This window comes from Mixophyes fleayi, chromosome 8 (genome assembly GCF_038048845.1).
Source record: "Mixophyes fleayi isolate aMixFle1 chromosome 8, aMixFle1.hap1, whole genome shotgun sequence".
NCBI classification, from domain to species: domain Eukaryota; kingdom Metazoa; phylum Chordata; class Amphibia; order Anura; family Limnodynastidae; genus Mixophyes; species Mixophyes fleayi.
The window spans coordinates 113270982-113292332 of NC_134409.1; the positions used below are offsets into that span (position 1 = coordinate 113270982).

Here is a 21351-nt window from a genome sequence, read left to right on the forward strand (position 1 = left end):
AAATCAATTATTCATATAAAGAAAACCCAACTTACTCCTGCAGCCTGCTGGTATTGCCCTAGTTGATGCTGAGGACTCTGTGGCATAACCTGGCCCTCGATTATGGGTGGACTGTAGATCCGTTGGACCGTAGGGGGTAGAGAGTCTTGCAGAGAGGAGTAAATTACACTTTGCTGACTGCTCTGTGAATCAGAGTACACGGTGGACCCCTGACCACTGTCAAATGTGCTGTCAGCTGCCGGACAAAGTTAAAAAAACAAAACAAAAAAACAGAATGTTAAGCAACGATAAGTTTATGTTGTGCAACACAGTTAAACAGAACTTACTACAAATACTCCAGTACATTTTTTTTTTAAGGTCTAAAAAGTCATATGGATTCGGTACAAACAGAACCTTAGTAAGAAGTGTAGGTTTTCAGCCTGTAGAAATCCTGGTTGTTGGTTATTTTAGATCAGAAAATAATAAGCAGAGCTTTCTAAGTTAAAGAGCACACTATTTGGGCATTAGTATATACTAAAGCCTGGAAATTACAGAGCTAAATAAGTATAAATGCATTGTCGTCAAGTTAATGCATAGTTGTCAAAATCACAAATCGTTTCCTGGGACATTTTGTCGCTGCGTCGACGTATTTAAGCACATGTGGCGGGCTCTGTGACCCTTACAACCCCAATCCTGACAAGGTTACGGAATTAGAACATGCTTGATAACATTTTAAATATCCTAGTACATGTTAGTTTGTAAGGTCTGGGGTATAAGAATACATGGGAAGAATTGTATTCAAGATGCAGTAAAAGAGGAGTTGGTCAATTTTGAAAAATGGAGTTATTTCAAAGGACAATATTAGGCACAGACAGCGACTCTAACCCAAGTGTTTATATTAAGGGGCCGGTGCTCAGAAGCCTAACTTCATAGGTAAGTGGCTACAGACTATTGGAAGCTTCCTTTTATCATGGAGTGGGTAGAAATGTACATGACATAGTTTGCATTAAACATATATGTTTAACTTTTCTTTAACCTTAAAGCATTTTATTTTATGAGCTGTGCTTACTACAGACAATAATTTGCTACACAGGGGCGGAGCATGGCAAAATTTGGGAGAGGCAGAGAAATGACGGCCCATCGTCGCAAGGCCCCAATCTGCTCTTCTGAGCATGCGAGGTGGCTGGCACAAGCTCGCTGAAGCCCCGTTCAGACCAATGTGGGGGCTTTGGGAGGGTGGTCCGGGCCCCCTCACCTCCTGGCCCTGTAGCATCACCTCATGGCACCCCCTGCAGTGCCTGTTGATCTGCCACATATACTACACAATGTTTTAGGTTATCTTGCGTGGCATGTCTAAAATTGGGGGTTGTGTTTTGATAGTTGCGTGTATTAAACACATTATTTAGCTGGTCTCTTAAGGGCAAAATATATATATATATATATATATATATATATATATATATATATATATATATACACACCGACAAAGTACAAGGACAGATTCTTGTAATGTACCATGATTTCTAGGGCTTTATATTTAATTTATAGTCTTGTACATGATCTCCTGGAACCTTAACTAAATACAATGGGCCTGATTCATTAAGGAAAGGAAAGCAAAAATATGAATAACTTTTGCACATGTTTCATTGGAGGGGGAGCTACATTTAAAATATGGGGAGAGATTTATAGTTGGGGTAAGGCATGTCCTAGATCAACTGTAATTCAGTGTAAAAATAAAGCTATCAAGTATTTGCGTGCTACATTTAGCCAGTATTTTCCTTACATGCAATATAAACTAATTTGCACCGATTGCATTGTAACATGGTTTGTCCAGGAGACAATTTAATCCTTTTTTTGCCTTACGTTCCTTAATGAATCAGTCCCAATTTCGCTTTAGCTTCCTCCTGTGTCTTTGGACCTATCCGCTTTTAATATAAAACACATAAAAACTGCATTAAAATAAGACAGACAAGAGCCAATGGCGTAATTCCCACCACTGCAATAAAAAATGTAATGTCGCCGAGAGGGAGTGATTGACACCTGCCCTTTAGACTCTTACGCAGCACGCTTGTGCATGCGACATCACCCCCATTATTACATAATTGTGGGTTACAACATAGGGGTTTGTGGCAAATGCCGAAACACACACACAAGATATGCATGCACGCAAATGTACATGTATTACCAAACAAAACAGCACAGAGAAGTAACGGCAACAGCACATATAAGAACAAGACAGACATACAAGTCTGAGCAGCAGCACTCACAAAGGAAGAGAGCGACAGAGGCCTGCCCTGACTAACAAAGCCAAGGAATAAACACAAGATCTGCAACATACTGCAAAGAATGGTGAATTCATTCCTTGAACTATATTTATATTATTCTATGTTTGATTGTGCTACACTGTGACTGTGGGTTATATATAGCAAGTATATATTTACAGTACATTATCAATAAAGAGACTTTGTCAAGGTCAACTGTGAGGGTTTTGTGTTAAGTGGTAAAAGGACTGGAGTGTGCGTTGGTGGAAACAGCACAAGGAGAGGTGTGAAGAGGGTGCAAGCAATTAAAGCAATCTAGCAAGTATAATAGTGAGATTATATAACACCATCATTACCCTCCTATCTCAGTTCCAGTAACACTTTTTTTTTTTTAGAAAGCAGCATAGTCTTGTTCTCATGTGTAAACGAGTGCTACCAGTGCAATAGAAAGTCTTTATGCATTTTCTCAGCCCATATGAGTGATTGAGCCCTAACAGAGATGTTTAATTGTCTTTTACTCTGGAGATACAACTGTATCCAATCCCATATATAGTACAGAACAACTACATCCATACCTGGACAAATGAATCTGAAAATCTGCAAGTTATGCACATTGACAGGTCAGTGCGCCATGACCTTATTGCTGCAAAAAGATACAAAACTACACGAGACATTGCCCAAAATGAAATACACCCCTTCAAAATACACGCCAGCTGCACCCCATTAAAAGTGCGCAAAAGGGGGTGGGGGGGGAGGGGGGCTTGTGCTGAAGCTGCTTTACAGACTGGACAATGGAGGTGGGACCAGCTCAGATTTTGTCCAGGGGCTTCATAACCACACCTAGCTCAGCCAATCACCAGCTGTCCGTGTGTACAGACCACATTCCACTGCTCAACCTGATAAAGCTTTGTTACTGTGGGCCTTTGACATCAAATGTAAAATCAAGACTGGTATCTATCACAAGACAGAAAACCAATAAAGAATGCAAAATGTCTTATTGCTTAATTTCACAATACGAAGACTTGAAGAGCACTGCACAGCTTCAATTCTCAACGACATGGGATACAAGGTTAATTAATCTCTTCAGCCATAATGGATGGGACTAAAGGCACAAAACAATACGTCGACTGGCTGATATTTACATTATGATTGAACAAGGCAATGCAGAAAATGAACAAAACCATCTAAATGAACACCAAAAAACCTGCATGAAGGACTATTACCCCTGCTATTTCCATCTTGTATAGACATAAGCTAATTAATGCACAAAGTTTCTGGGCATTTCCAGTAAATGGTGCTTTAAACTGATCACATTTAAATGGCAAACATTGTATTTCTTTTGTCATAATAAAAATAGATTAGGAAGTCACATGGAATAAAAGAGGTTAATTATCTCTTTATTGAAGGATACTTCCTCCAGTCTGTATTATAAAATGAACATGACAATTAATGGCACTGTAATCAAATCTAATGCAATCTGAGATCTTAAACTATGCATCCTTAGATAATGTAACTGTCTTGTTAATATTTATATACAGAAATATCCCGGTTATCTTATACCTATAGCAAGTTTGATGTTAACATTAGAGGCCTAATTCTAACCAGTGAATCAAGCAAGAAGAGATAATGCACAGATTTAACGGGGAAAACCCAAATTCCCAAGACAGTTGGCATCAACTGTAGCAAGTCACCTTACTTCGATGTACTACAAATCTCAGGAATCTGCGGACTTGTAATGGCAGATGGTGGCATGTGAAGGAAAGGACACCGGTCCGTTTTAATTGCAATTTGAAAATAGATACCAGCCTTGATTCACCAAGTGCAACACTAATGTGAGACCTCAATACTAAGATTCCTCATAACTATTAGCTGCACTGGATAAATTATACTATCCTGAGCGCCAGCCCTTATTTGGTTAAAAGGCTTTTTCAGTCAACAATGCACATGATCATCTCCAGTTCCTTTTCGACATATAGGATTTCTCTACATTTTGCAGTCAAGACGCCAGTCAGTCAGACTCGACTCAGTTGTTTTGCCAATTGCCCGATTCCTGTCTTTTAAACAAAAAACTATTTTTTGAGGAACATTGTGTTACTCTTGTCAAACGTCTTCTCACGAGAGATTTAACATTTGACAGCGAGCTCCCCAAGATCTGTGTGAACACAACTTGCGTTCTTGTGGAAATATTGATCAATTGACCGCCATGTCAAACGATGAGATACAATATTCATTTTCAACCAGCGTTGGATGAACCACGAAGCTAGCTTGTTTTATGTCTGCCCTTTCTGGTCCCCGTTAAAAATACTGTGGAGGATCCTTCTATCACAGCGATCTATTGAACACTACACACTGACAAGCATTCAAGCTGTGTAACAAATGAAAAACTGAACAGCTAAATAAAACGTTGTTCCCGAAAGACAATCCTCTCTGACCAGCTAAATCAGGTTGTTAAGGTGATATTGTTGTTCCTATTCAGGGGTATTCACAATGTGACGGCATCCTTTACCGATGTTCTAGGATAAGTGAGAGTAATGGATACGGTTACTCTGGAATAATAAATACATTTTACATTCATCTCCCAAGGAACTACACTTATGCCCTACTAACGCTGACACATTTAAAGCACGTCAACACTAATGTATATTGTACATGCATAATTAAATTGAGCAGGAGAGCAGCAGATATAGAACGGAGGTAAAGGAAACTATGGATTTCCAAGCTGCTACTATTTTTAAGTCAGTGATTTATTTTTTAAATCATAGTTTATGTTAATTATCCCTCTACACTGTAAGCTCTCACAAGCCGTGCCCTCTCTATGCTATGTGTCATGTGTGTTCCTCTGTAGTCTTCTTCACATGTACTATGTTATGTTTAACTTGTTTTAATGTGTTATTTATGTTTAAATTTGTCCCTGTATATTTGCTACTTATAATTGTACTAGTATGATTGGTCATTATGCGTAATTTGTATTTGTGCGGATTTGTCCGATGCTGCAGAGTATGTGGCAACTTACAAATAAACAAAGGTCATTTTTTTGAAATGCAATACATTTCCAGAGCTACAATTCCTAGTGGAATATAAAAAAAATAAAAAACTCTCTCCTTTTAGGCTAGCTTATTCATAATAAGCAAAATTAATAAGATATAATTCAGCGCTGTATATCTACCATAAGAATCACAATGTATGAAAAGTGACATATAACAAAAGAATACTTATATTCATGTATAGAAGAATCCTTCACTGAAGTCTCCTGATAAATGTAGAAGCAAAAACACAAAAGAAAAAAAAAATATATATATACATACATATACATATACATATACATATATATATATATATATATATATATATATAGTGTGTGATATCGTCAGAACAATCCAATATTTTAATCAATATCAAAATTCTCTCTGGATTCTTCAAAGATATTATTCAGCCTAAATATCCAATCTGAAGGTCTCCTAATGTGAGTACACTTATAAGATAACCACTAGTGTTGTAGCAATAATATAAAAATTCCAAAAACTCCCACCGGTGTGTTCCTCCCATATGGTAATTCACTTACAATGTCAAATCTTGATAACAGGCTCTTAATAGGTATCATTTGTCCTTCTAATGCAATGCAGTTTTGATGTATTCTAAAAGTTGTCTCTTATGTAGAATACAGCAGAAATGAGATTCTAGTTTAGTATATTCAAGTATAAAAACTTTTATTCTATAATACGCACAATAAGAATGAATGTCAGTGAGAACAGGTACTCCAACCAGATAAATGGGGAAATTGATCACATCAAGGAGTTCTTTATGTCCGGACCAAATGGATCACAATCCTCCCAATCAAATGATATATCCACAAAAAGTAGGTGCCTGTCTCACAGATTGATCCCCAGGTTTGGAGATCAAGCTGTGGGACCTTCTGATTGGATAATTGGGCTGAATAATATGTTTGAAGAATCAAGAAAGAATTTTTATTTTAGATTAAAACATATTGGATTGTTTTGATATCACATATACATTATATATATATATATATATATATATATATATATATATATATATATATATATATATATATATATATATATATATATATATATATATATATATATATATATATTTCTGCTTTATGTGTTTTTGCTTCTACATTTAATCGGGAGACTTTAATGATGGATGAATAAGTATTTTTTGTTATGGGTCACTTTATTCCACATTGTGGCGATTCTTGTGGGAGAAATACAGCGCTGGATTATATCTTATTAATTTTGTATATTTCACAATTGGTGTATAATTGTTTGAGATTGTATCTAGCTGCAGTAAATAGTGGCGCTTGTTCAAAATTCAAATATATTTTTTATACCTATTCATAATAAAAGGTCAATACGTGCAAATGTGAAGCAAAGTTAAAGATGTACAATAGCCTTAGGGAGTGCAAAGTATGTACGGTTCAGATACACTGCCCAATAAAATGGTAAAAGGCCAATGAGTAGCTGTATGGAACGCGCTCTCTCTCTCTCTCTCAAGACATTTGCCAGCATTCATGAATCCAACTTTCAAAAAGTTGGTAATAAGGTTGATTCAACATGGCAGATGTCAAAAAGCACAAAACTAAGATCATTCTTGAAGTGCTGAGCTCCAATGGGTGCTATAACTGAGAAGATGGTAGATTAGACCACCCTAACTTGAATACAGCCCTGGGCAGACCAATAATGGCTGCGAGTGGAGTGATGACTAACAGATTTTCACAACTTGTAGATGAAGGCTTACATACATATAGCATAGACACTGCACTGTATTCAAGGATGAGATTTATACGCTATCCAGAGATGGAGACTTCGATTCCTATGCTGCTATTATAATGAATTGTATGAGATGTGTCCTTACTCACAATGCATACATGTTTCAAGAGGAGTGGTATCATATATGTGGCTCGGTACTGTGTGAGAGCCAACATTAGATAATATTTTTTAGCCCATTGAGAAGAGAGAACAGTTATAGATTTAAATATTTTTATTTGTGTGAAACGTGTGCATTGGGAGCACCGTATCGATGGTACTGTTATTTGGGAAGGAGGTGCTTGGAATTGGCTGATTTTAGAAACGAGTGTAATAAAATCACAGTTAATATGACATTAACGTCTCACACTGATTACTCAGATTGGAGTTCTGGATATTAAAATCATTGGTGCAGTTGGCACACATATATAAGTTGTATTCATATATATTAGTACAAAAGATTTTAGAAAATGGACTGCTGCAAAACTCCTTACACCATTTTAAAAGGCATCACCCTGAAACAGTTAAGAAAGGCATCTTCTATGAAAAGTTTAGACAATGTAGAAATAATATCAACTTAGGAGGACTTTGAAAAGCCAGCAAGTTATTTAAGTAGTTTATCATATGTGGCGATCAAGTGAGACACTTAAAATCAGCCTGGGAAAGGGCTAAGAAAATTGAGGCATGACATTAATCCCATAAATTAGACTTTACGAGGATAGGAATAACCTGGCATGTCAACATTCCCAGATATCCAAAGTCATTTCTAAGGCCAGTCTAACACTTGGAATGACCAACACTAAATATTGCATGTGTGGACAGTGCAAGCTATACTAAGATGTTTTAAAATTATGACAAAAGCAATTTCCTATAAAATAAATCATTAAATATCAAGCCACATAGGTAGTTTATCAGATGATGTATTTATGTGGGGAACAAAGAAGAAAGTCACAGTGAACAAGCGTTTTTTAAAATTAGATCAGATGAAGGGTTTTGGTTAAACATGTGTTGGGGATGGAGATTTTAAAAGTTATTAGGTTAGCAAATTGGAACATGTAAAACAAAAACGTAGGAAAGAAGACAGGAATGCAGATTGCTACAGTGTTTGTGATGGTGAATACATGCATGCACTAATCTTGCTACTAGTGTTAGGGGTATGTACACGCTGAGAGCAATTTTTAATTCACTGCGAGTCAATATCTTTTTGGATACCATAAAATGTACATTTTATACCATGTGTGGCATTGTGAAATACATTTCACAAATGTGAAGAGATTTAAACATTATTTAACAGGTGAATATAGTAATAAAATAGGTGAAACCAAAATAGCTTTAGACACATGCTTGTCCTGAAGGTTCCTTAGTCATGGTTACAAATTCAACCTTAAATTTAAATGTAAAATTAATTTGCTCTCCCCAGTCCAATCTCGTCATTGGCGGTAGACATTGCTCACAAATGTTCTGAGTTTTTACTGTACTTTACAATGCTGGTAATTTGGACATCAGAAACGTGAACATAAATACTCTATAATATAATATTACAGTGATTGATATGTGACCATTGAATTTCAAATCCTAAAATAACAGTGTACGTCAGGGATACGTACATGCTACGGAAGTGATGCTGGCGGGCAATTTGGGCAAAAACGAATGCTGGTCATTTTCTAGTTCTTCTGGTTCATTTAAGATATGTTGACCTATATGAGAAGAATGGGCTAGCGGTGCTAGGGAAGTCTGCAGAACATTCATCTGTTCCTGCTCCTCGGTCTTGCTATCCTCTGGCCGAATTCTCTCCCTTCTCCACTGGATCAACGCCACTCGATCTCTTATCGACTTTGCAACAATCTTCACATCGTTCTCGTGGAAGAATCCCGATTCCACCTAAGAAGACACCAGTGGTAGATTATTATGTATGAATTCTAAGACTGTTCAACTTACCATGGCAAAAATGAGTACACCATACGTACATCAATACTTATAACACAGTAGAACATTATACTGTTTTAGTACTAAATCTAGTATATAAAATCATGAAAACTTTACCTACCCCAATTACAGTGCAATCAGTTTCGAAAACTGTAAAAAATTCTGATGGATGCTACTAAGAAACATGTAATAGATGATACGCTCATTATAACACTATATTAGGTTCATGAAGGATTGGTCAAGCCACCCAAAGTGGATAAGTTGTTAAGAGGAGGTAAGTTGCAAACTGGTGTGATATTTGGGATTTTTCAAAATCATTTTATGCTATTCCACAGTCTGGTACATACGATGATACCAAGAGGAAGGTTGTGGCTTAAGGAAGGAAAACAGTGTTGTTAGAAATAAAAAAAAGGATTGTGCCCAATTCTGATCCCTGTGGTACCCCACTAATGACTGGAATCCAGTCTGAATATGATCCATTTATAATAATGACATTGTAGGGTCCATAAATGTAGGTTACATTAAAATATAACTATAGTGTTCTAAACAAGGATGTTGCTGCAAAACATGTGGACAAATTGGAAAGTTGGTCAGAAAAATAGCAGATTTATTTTAATAAAGATTATTTATTAACATTTATATACCAAGAGCAAAATGCACAATGCTTCAATTCATCCTCAGCAGTCATTTATACTGGACTTGTTTCTTAAGCTGGGCACAAACTACAGGTTTATCATGCAAATATCGGGCCGATTATACGATAAACGATCGTCCGGTCCGATATCGCATTAGTGCCTACAACCCAACGATCGTGTTTTATCATTACAAACTACAATCGTATCGTTTGGATTTTATAAGCTTCCTAAAAATCACTATAAAACGATGTTGTGTCAATTCTGCAGTGTGTAAGCACTCACAACCAGCAGTGTAGGCAGAACTCCATAGTTTACAGAGTCATGATCTTGTCAGCTGATGGTTATGACAGATGAAGAGCACAGAATCTTGTAAAATGTGTATAAATGTGTAGGTATGAATTGGCATACTGATCAGGACTTTCAAATATTGGTAAAATCGTAATGTGTATCCAGGTTTAGACTCCTCTGCTCCATCTGGTGTTTCCTTACCTATTTTCTGTCTCTATGCTCATTGACTTGTAATATGTACAAGTGTAATATGTCGGCTGCATAAAATCCTGGCCAAATGGTAATAATTTGCAAAAACAACTATTGCACCAAAAGGGAAAAACAAAACAACAAAAAAAACAAAGCAAACAAAAACCTCTTAATAAATCTAAAGTATATCAATTTAATACGCACAGTGGAGGAAGCCATTTAATGGCATACTTGCCAAAATTTTAGATTTGGCTTCCGGGAGCTGCTGGGGGGAGGTGGGCGTGCAGGGGGCGGGGCTCCGAAAATAGCATCATTTTGGCCCCGCCCCCGTGATGTAATGACGCAAAACGCGTCATTTTACACCGAATTCTGCCCACTTCACTAGGAAGTGGGCAGATCAGGGAGATTGCCACGCTCACCCGGGAGTCTCACGCGAAATGCGGAGTCTCCCGGACATTCCGGGAGAGTTGGCTAGTATGTTTAGTGGGCTGAACCAATATAAAGCCTATTAACTCACCAGAACTGATTGACAAATCATGGACGAATAAGGCATATATGTCTCCGGGAATGTAACTGGTCCTTAGGAAATAGGCTGCCTTCTGGTGAATAATGCTAATGGTATTGCTGATCACAGCAAACTTAGATGTCTTCAAAAAAAACAAACAAACCACACAGCACAGTCTTCATGATCTAAAACCATCATTAGTTCACTAACACAGGGTCAATGGCTGTTCCAGCCTCACTGGCAACTTGTGCTGTGGGTGTATTATCTCCCTATAGAGCGTCATCCTCTCTGTAATCAGAGGAATGATTGATCCGAGTATTGATGTCCTCTTCTTAGAATACAAACATGCTATTGATCCAATTAGAAAAATCTATTTTCTTCCCTTGTTATTAAACTCTTTTTCAGGCATCTAATATGTGATCTTCCGAATGCTTTGACAAAAATCTTTCCAACATTGAAGTAAAGAGAAAGCAATGGACAATTGTAATATGTTTGTAGTGTTCTCATCTTAAATATACAGAAAAAGATAATTTCCTAATAAACAAAGTATATTACATCCTGTAACTATCTTTAGCGTTAATGTCAAACAAATGATCACATGATTTAGAAGTGGAGTTGGTGAGAAACTACAAGTTGTTTTGAACCTACAATAACAGGATCACAGATGTGTTTAAATATCTTTTTGAAATATTAAGCACCGACACGTTAACCAGCGAGCCTCACATAAAATATATACAGTGTAGTGTTACTTTAAATGCGACCACTGGGCTCCGTGTAGATATATTCAAAGTCATTTTTCTTCCACTTTGGGGGGGAAGGGGGCGAGACAAGAGGAAAGACTTAAAGCAGCACTATAAAATGTTGTTTTTTTTGCCTCAAGTACATGTTCTACTTACCAAGTGGATTTTGCCAACCTCCCAACAATACAAAATAGGGAGATCCACAGCAACAGTAATAGGTTCAGGTGTAGTTTTCAGATATGGCTGCTCACCTACTTAGACACAGGAAGCACTATTTAGGCCATCAGAACCTTTATAATCACTAGTTTTGTTCTTGGGATAACAAGTGCCACATCATGCTATAACTGGACTCTCCTAGACTGGTGATTATGGCTTTCTTAGTTATACTCTCCCTCTTAGATTTACCTCTGACCCGCGCCTTCTCTCATCTCTGGTAACCACCTCTCACTACGGCCTACAAGACTTCTCCTGTGCTGCCACCCACTTATGGATTTCCCTACCACGCTCAATCACAGCCTTTTTATATATAGGGATATATTTACTAAACTGCAGGTTTGAAAAACTGGAGATGTTGCCTATAGCAAGCAATCAGATTCCAGCTGTCATTTTGTAGAATGTACTAAATAAATAACTAGAACCTGATTGGTTGCTATAGGCAACATCTCCCCTTTTTCAAACCCACAGTTTAGTAAATAAACCCCTTAGACGCTCTCGAAAAACCCAACTCTCTATCAGAGACTACCCTGCTTCCACTGATACGACGCACACTAATGCACGCTCACTGGCTCCTCTTATTTCAGTTTGCAAGCTATCAGGCCTTAGGAGGGATCCCAGGAAAATGCCAATTGCTTCCCTAAAAAGGATAAGTAGAGGTAGTACTGTAAGCCACAGAAGTTCACCATATGCACGAGAGAGGGATATGGAAATGGAGAACAGAAATTAGGAGAGGAGGACAATCCATTGTGGAAGACAAATGCTGAGCTAGGAAGAAAATCAGGGGAGGGATAAATGACAGAGGCCTGGAGGGTAGACCTTGGAGGAGGAGGAGAGTGGAGCTGCGATATGAAAATCTGCATAATCGTACCAGTAGCATTAACAATGAGTAATTTAAGACTGGAGAGGAGAAAATCCTTGTTTAAATCACTGTGAAGTTTTAGTTGATTACTACAAAATTTTATTTTACGTTATTCTATTGCTATTTCGAAACAAAATGTAAAATATTTTTTATTATTCTACCTCAGACTAATAAATTTCAATATTACACGTGGAAATTAACATTACATAAAATGTCAGGCAAATTTAATTTTAAAGGCCTACTTTGTACATATCCTACCCCAACACTATCTGCACCATTCCACTTCCCTGCTGCAGGTAGACGTTCTTTACTTTCTAACTAGACTTTTGTTTAGAAGAGCTGAGGGTGGGAGTGAGAAACGGGGCCCTTGAGGACCAATACTGGCAGCCTGCTGTATATAAGCAAACACATTCTCCAAAATAAATGTCTTTATCCAAAGACAGAAAAAAAACCACACAATGTTTTCACATTTACTTTCCACACCCAACACTAGCTGTCCCTTTAAACCCCCGATGTCCATCTTGGAGGACTGATGCATGCACAGGGACTAAACAATTAGAATTTACAGTCATTCCAATTTACCATTTCTTGTGCAACATCTTCTGGAGTTTCCTTTTCTAGATCAAAAGTAAACTCAATGGCTCCATTATCTTTGGGTTTTCCTTTCAACTTCTTAGCATCTTCAACCCAAAGTCTTAAGGCAATCGAAGACTTTCTTCCATTGTCTTCTTCCGCCAGTTCCACCCTCACCCCCGTATCTTCAGCAAAGAAAGCATGGCTTAGCAAGTCTTTAATTTCATATCTGAAACATGGAAATCCAGCTTTATTATAATGTCATTTATACTAATTGCCCCAGAGGGTGGAATGGTGGTTAAAAAAGACAGCCGATTCTTTCACCCAAAATGTACCCAATTGGCAAACTTCATTTCTTCAACTATGGGTTAAGTACAGTTATTCTCATATTCTCATCGCACACAGATAGAATGTTGGCTACAATGACAGTTTTCAAATCTTTCTAAGAACTATTAAATAAAAAATGTAAGTTACTTTGTGTAAGACAACTGCCAGAAACATTCATAAACATATGCATAAAAGTTTAGAGTCTATTGGGGATATTTGAGAAATGGGTTTGCCCATAGGGGATGCAATCGCCTTTACATACCAAGATTTGTCCATAAACCTAGAGATCATACTGCAGGGAGACATTGGTGGCCTGAAATGTCTGGGAAAGGATATCTTGTTATATATTTCACTGTATTGCTATCTCGCTCACAGTAAAACCATGGGCCTGATTCATTAAGGATCTTAAATGAAGAGGTATCTTATTTCAGTCTCCTGGACAAAACCATGTTACAATGCAAGGGGTGCAAACTAGTTTTCTGTTTTGAACATAAGTTAAATACTGACTGTTTTTTCATGTAGAACACAAATATAATCTTTAAATTTCAGTGTACAAATAAGCTATCAAGTATTTGTGTGCTACATGAAAAAACAGTCAGTATTTAACTTATGTGCAAAACAGAAAACTAGCATTGTAACATGGTTTTGTCCAGGAGACTGAAATAAGATACCTCTTCATTTAAGATCCTTAATAAATCAGGCCCTATGTCTATACCCAAACAGCTTAAGTCAGGTTTCTACAACAGACAACACTTCCAAGGTTAATATTTTATTCCATCAAGAACATATTTGCCTTAGATAAAAAAAAAAAAAAAAAAGCAAAACAAAACGCTTTAAAAAACAGAATCCCATTTACTAGAGCTACCTACTGTTTAGCTGAAAATAAAAGTCAGGATCTGACCAGCGTAAATGCAGTGACCGGTCGATAGGAGACTCTTTACTGAGATCCTGGGGCTATGCATTGCAGATCCTCTGCTGTGTGGGCAAATATTCTCCCAGCAAACATGGATTGTAATTATCAGACTGACATTTACATGACACAGATAAGGCAAATATAATAATCCCTTCACCTCTCTTCCTTTTTCTTGCAGATGCACTCCCCAATTATCTCTTTGATTTCAGGGTCTGACACTTTCTCAAAGCTCGCTGGTTTCACCCCCTGAAGAAAAGAGAGAGAGTGAACATTTTTATGTATTCAAAGTGTTTGAACTAAATTAAAATGACAACAGTTTCGGACTCAATGTATGTAGATTTGTGGCTACTGGACAGAAAATAAAAAAATGTGCAGCATAATTTGATCAGGCATAAAGATAGCGGTTATTGCTTGTAGGATTCACTTCACGGAAAACAAGCTGCAATCTGAACAATCTGCAGGAAATTAAAAGAAGATTTATATGGAGAAAAAGCAGACTGGAATGACAGAATAATTGGCTCATAGAAGAAGCCTTTTCATACTTCAATTTATACATGTAAAGCTTTACAGTTACAAAATATTGCTTTAACCCTATAGGCACATGCTGGACAGGGTCAGATCACAGTTTAGGCAGTGTAGGCTGCCACCTAGGACCACGGTCCAGCCACTTGAATTTTCTTTTATTATAAAAATTGCCTTGGAGTGAAGAAAGGTCAGATGTCTGCCTATTGTACCACTGGGCCGGCGCCTATAGGGTTAACAGCACTAGGAGGATACAGGCCCAGCGGCCCTTCCTGCTGTACCATCTCTATTCACAACCTCAATCATGTGGAGTCAGAGGAGCATGTGCTGGGCCCTGATCGGAAAAGCTTAGCACATGCACCCCTGGTGCTCATCCTCAATTGACCGAGTCGGAGTGAGAGAGTCAGTGACAGGAAACTGAGCAGGACCATCATCTCATAGCAGCGAACTGCACGGACGTAAATGGTCCAACAAGGAAGTACAGACCTTAGAACATTAAAAGTCACCAAATTAAGACTGCCCCATTGCAGTTATGGTTACGTAATCTGGCACCCAATTGTGTTGTGCTTGCAGTTGCTTAACAGGGACCTGCTGGGGGTGGTGGAATTTTTTGGGAAGATTAACAAGAGTAAGTGAATAAAGTGGACTGATGCAAAGGTGTGGGGGATGATGACTGTAGGAAGGTGGGGGGCTCACTAACCAGTATCCTGGGTTGGGCTCCATGGGGCTGTGCTCAACAAGCTTCGACCATAGACCTACTTGTGGTTTCTAAAAGGTGCGTCTGACAAGGTGCAATGCACTCTATTCTTATTGATCTTCATTTCCTGCACTGTGTCCCAGCAATTTTGAGGTGGGCAGGGCTAAAGAAACTTGTAGCCAATCAGATCACCTGTATGTTTATAACAGCAGAAATTATTTGAAGAGAGGATTGTCCTAATCTTCGTGGAAGGCAGAGGAGACCTGTCCGCTCCTGTGATTATGTTACTGATGACAAGGCTGCATGTGACAGGGACAGTGTCATGATGTGAAGGGGCAAATAGAGGCCAGAAGGAAGCCACACATAGGGGGGGGAACTCAATGAGCCACGATGTGCCGTCAGACATCACTGGCTGATACAGTACAGAAACTCTATGGGACGCAAAGGAAAATGAGCAGAGATTTCAGTAAAAACTCTTCTCCGTGGACTGTTCCGGAGATAAATCGTGGCAGCTCACACAGAACTTAATTCCCCCTATTATCAGCAGCAGCTATTTATATAGCGCCACTAATTCCGCAGCACTGTACAGAAAACTCATTCACATCAGTCCCTGCCCCGTTGGAGCTTACAGTCTAAATGCACTAACATAGACACACACGCACGCACCAAGAGAGACTAAGGTCAATTTAATAGCAGCCAATTAACCTACCAGTATGTTTTTGGAGTGTGGGAGGAAACTGGAAGACCCGGAGGAAACCCACGCAAACACGGGGAGAACATACAAACTCCACATAGAGAAGGCCATGTAGAGTTAGATAATGAGAGGAACAAGATCCCTCAACAGCAGCCTCTGGCCAATGCACCTCTATAAAACAAAGTTCATATATCTAAGTCCTCAAACTGCTGGAAGTATATCATCCATATTTGTTATAGTAAACTATTAATCAAACGTTTGACTGGTGCTCACGCTGCGATCTAGAATGCGACTGAGCAATGCATCATGAACTGCCAGCAAGTACAAATACAAAATACTTTAGAAGCTGTAAAAAGTTTGTTTTAGATGCAGAAAACTTTACTCAAAAGCTGAAGGTCCGTGAAACTGTTCTTAGATTTAATCCTAAATTAATATAAACAAGTTGGACCACAATATCCCTGAATCATGGTGACAGGAGCCTAACATCACTACCCTGTGCTGTTACGGACCCAGTTTCCACTATTTATCCGAGAGCCCTTTCACATGTGTATAAATCACTTTTTTTCTATTTAAATATGCACATTGTTAACCATGCTTTTTTGCTATACCAGGTAAACATTTCCATATTAAGGTAAAAGCGTATCTGAAAATGCAATGTTGAAAGCGTGGGTTGTTTTTTTAACTCTGGTCCTTTTACAAGTAGGATTTCAGCATTGCCATTCTAGAGTTACAAATGTGCATGTAGCTTGAAATATCCTAATTAACCCACTGACATTTTTTTCCTAACACCGGAATTTACATGTTTTTATTGAATGTGTGAAAGGGCTCTCAGTCTATGACTTCTTGCTTGTATCCATCCCCTCCTCACTCCACATGACACTATCCTTGTCACAAGCTACCCTGTCCTCATTAACGTGATCACACAAGTGAGCAGGTTACAGCCTACCACAAGATCAGCGCACTCAGCTCCTGCTGCTGTGAGCATCCTGATTGGCTAATAAACAGGGTGCACAGGGGCGAGAAGGAGGTGAAGACTGAACACAGACAATGAGGTGCTTACGCAAATACACATTAACAACTATGATGAAGGAGGAGAAAGTTAATTTTCAAAATAACTAAGTTTAACCCCATCTTAATGAGCAATATAGGTCATCCAGCTGAATCTTAAGGGACGTATTCAATTGTCAGCGTTAACACTGCAAAACGAGCGCTCAAAAAATCTTACCGTTAATACGGTAATTACTCGCGGAATTTCAGCTCGCAGCTCCCTGAGCTGCGAGCTGAAATTCCGCGAGTAAACTACCGTATTAACGGTTTTTGCGCGCAATATTACCGCATAAACGGTAATATTTTTCGAGCGCTCGTTTTGCAGCGTTAACGCTGACAATTGAATACGCCCCTTATTAAAGTCTTTATCGGAAGAATTCAGTTTCAGCCAACCAAAGCTGAACCAAGATTTTAGTCATCTCTACAAGGAGCTAAAACTCCTGCTTAAATTCAATACGCAATATAAAGTTAAAATTTAGTTCCACATTTTGGAGATCTTTTCTGTACTAGAATCTGGTATTTGTACGAATCCTAAAATATGGATTTGGTACATGCTTAAAATTAATGCTGTTTTATGGTGATTTTTTATTTATTGAATATAAACATGTAAGTGTCTCTATGCTACTTATTTATAAGCTAAAATTAACATTAGGCTCTTCCAAAGTAATGTAAAACACTTCTAGTTAACATGAAAACATCTTTAAATTAAAATATTAACTGCAAAAGAATACAACACATTGGGAATGAAGTAACCTCAAACTAATATTAGGCCTCAAAAAGACATAAAAAGTTCTCTAATTAATACTAAACAGCAATTTACTATTGTATCCTCCGATTTATCAAAATGTGTATATTAGATGTGTTTAAACTTAGCTAGATGGGTCCACAAAGCACTTTGCTATCTTACTTCACAATGTGGCAGTGCAGAAACCCATGTCTGAGTGATAGGCTTGCAGCATCCTAGGTAACAAATGCTCTGTACAGACTGCAGGTTGTGGCTTCTGACAAAAGTTCTTGACCAGTGACGTACCAGCAGGCATAATTTACATGCCATGTTTTTATCACTTAAGCTTTTGGTCATATCAAATCCCCAGATGCCCCTGAACAAGATTTGTAGTATGTGTCCATTGCGGTATTTTGCAAAACCTGATGAAATTAGTCTTTTAACAATAGTCTCACAGCCACTTCGGTGGGGGCTCATACAGTAAAATAATTCAAGAATGCAAACATAGGACTATTGCAGACCTCTCAACATTATCCCTATGCAAATCAGGACAGTCTGCAGCAGATTAGGGACATGTGGGCTTCAGAAGTGCCAGGCCTTCCCTAAAAAGACCACTGCATTGCAAAGCGCAATAGTGGCAAGTGTAAGCGGGAGATACCTCACAACAGTTCCAGCAATCAGGACAAAGGTTCTGATTTTTGGGACGGTGGGAAAGTCCCCTCAAATCTGTATTGTCCCATGTAAATCAGGTCAGCTGCGGAGTCGCAAGCAGAAATCTGGGTTAAAATTACTGTTTGAACGGTAATAGTGCGCAGGCCGCGTTACTTTCGAGAGTAACGCAACAGACTGTTTTTTAAAAAAAATTTGGGGGGAATTCAAACAAAAAAAAACCCACAAAACAAAAAACAAATACACAAAAGGGGCAGAATAGATGCACTTGTGGGTTATTTTCTACCTAAAGCTTTTACATGATGATTGAATTCCTCAGTGATTTCTACTATCCATTAGCTGGGGTCAAAGATCACAGCAACCTCTTCACCAGGGGAGGGCTGGAAAATTCTGTTCAGCAGCCTATTGGGAACATTTCAAAGGATAAAAAAAGATGAAGGTGGCCCAGTGACCCAGCCCTAACTAGCGCACTATGGGAACGGTCCAAGGGGCAGATGCCCCCAACCCCCAGCCCAGCCTGCCCTTGCTCTTCACTCAAAGTTTTAAGGATTTGCCCTGGCTCTCTAACTGGGTTTCCTGTATCCCCAGTTTGAGAGACTAACCTCTCTTATACACCTGTCAGCAGGTGCACCTCTGAGTACAGACCAGCATCTGATAAATCAGGACTGGAACTGAACGGACTCAAAAGAAAAACATAAATAATAATATTGGTGAAATATACCCTCTTCCTCAAGTTTCCCCACATGTACCTTACAATGTAATGAAGGAAAAAGTGGGGCAGCACAGTGGCTAAGTGGTTAGCACTTCTGCCGCACAACACTGGGGTCATGAGTTCAATTCCCCACCATGGCCTTATCTGTGAGGAGTTTGTATGTTCTCCCGGTGCGTGGGTTTCCTCCCACACTCCAAAAACATACTGGTAAATTAATTTGCTGCTAACAAATTGACCCTAGTCTCTGTGTGTGTGTGTGTGTGTGTTAGGGGATTTAGACTGTAAGCCCCATTGGGGCAGGGACAGATGTGAGTGAGTTTTCTGTACAGCGCTGCAGAATTAGTGGCGCTATATAAATAAATGGTGATGACGATGATAGTAATACACATACATACATACATACGCACATATACACTGTGTGCTTACTACATAAAATGTAGAATATACATATGAATTATTAATTACTTTTTAAAGTATATACTTTTTCCAGTACTCCTCTCTAAAAAAAAAAAAACTGAATTGATTCTAACACACATGGCCGGTTAAACAAAGTGAAATAAATAAATCATGTTATTGCAGCTACATCCAGAATTCGTTTTTGCTTCTAGTGGCAATGGAAAGTCCCGTACATCAGGAACGGAAACTCTTCACGCTTCAGCCACCTGCAAATTGACCTTGATCAGCACGCAGCTCAGAGACAACCAGCGCAACTGATCATTTGCAGATTGATCTCTATTTGTCCAACAGTTGAATGTAATCATTAGCTGGAGACAGAAGCAGCACACACCATACGTTTCCAGTGATTAATGTCAGAAGTTCTCAAAATGACTAGAATAACTCAATCTAGCAGATATCATTGTTATGTCACAGGACTGACTCTCGCAAACACAGGTCATGAGAACGGGTAACACACAGGAGCCTGGAAAGAAGATGGTGATAAAATAGTGTAGTATAACTTAAAGTTTAAGATGTGTTTCTATGCTGCGCTGTCATTTACTATGACATAAGGGTGACATCTGCTACCATATAGTTTCTGGGTCCCATTGTTCACCAGATATCTGCCCCTTGGGAAGCCAATTACTTCCAAAGATGGGGCTAATGAGGCAGAGACCATATGGCCAGATCCATTAGCAATGACCCACAAGCCCAAGATAAGATCATGGGACTAAGAAAGGCTCTCGCCCACAGGGAATATTATTTACACATCTGTGTCCCTCCATGAATGGTGGAGATATAGCTGGATAGATCACTGCAATATGCAGGTAGTGGACATAAATAATACATAATACGGTAAAGGAGGAACACAAACCATAGTGAAAGTAAGTGCTTCTACATAGCTGTAGCTCAAGCATTAATTAAGCAAATAACATCCCTGTATGGTCAGGGTCGGGTATAAAACACACTGGACTGGATTGGTTGCCCATAGTTATGGCAAGTTTTGCTGCAAGTGGGGACTTTGAAAGAGAGGTGATTGTTGGGGTGTGTTTGGCAGGAGCTTCAAAGACTAAGCGGTAAACTTATCAAGCTGCGGGTTTGAAAAAGTTGAGATGTTGCCAAAAGACAACCCATCAGAATCTAGTTATTTTGTATAATGTACTAAATAAAAATGGTAACTAGAATCTGATTGGTTGCTACAGGCAACATCTCAACTTTTTCAAACCCGCAGCTTGATAAATTTACCCCCCAAGACAGCTCAACTTATTAATGTTCCACGAGCAACAGTGTCTAACACCATGTTTCATAGCCGCGATAGATATGAGCTTCCATTCTCGAGATGCTAATGGCATAAAGCTTCTCAATAACACCATATAGGTCTCCATTTTGTTTCTCCTCTGTCCTCCAGAAAGTCTTTGGATAGAATTTTTCTGAAACAACTTGAAAGCACAAGTTTTAATACCAACACAGGCGCTCTTCTGTCCCTGCACTGATCCAAAAAACAGTGATGACAACACCCACCCTTTAACCTTTCATACAAAATCCCAGCAAGCTCTATGGCTGGTCCTCCAACCAATGCTCAGGTAAGCATAATTTAACTCAAAGCAACCTCTTGCCACATATATAGCAGATAAATCGGGGCACAAGCGGTACCTTTTGTTTTGTTTTTTA

General features: G+C 38.6%; 1 protein-coding gene across 7 annotated transcripts in view; it reads right to left on the reverse strand.

Annotated features, from left to right (window-relative positions):
• WNK2 (WNK lysine deficient protein kinase 2) overlaps positions 1–21351 on the reverse strand; it is a 110013-nt gene that overhangs the window by 40711 nt on the left and 47951 nt on the right. For all 7 annotated transcript variants that reach the window (XM_075183197.1, XM_075183202.1, XM_075183198.1 and 4 more), the window contains exons 6-9: positions 14338–14426; positions 12950–13169; positions 8617–8890; positions 36–235 (exon numbers count right to left, since the gene is read on the reverse strand). In XM_075183197.1, coding sequence (XP_075039298.1) covers positions 36–235; positions 8617–8890; positions 12950–13169; positions 14338–14426 — 783 coding nt within the window. The remainder of the gene's footprint in view (positions 1–35; positions 236–8616; positions 8891–12949; positions 13170–14337; positions 14427–21351) is intronic.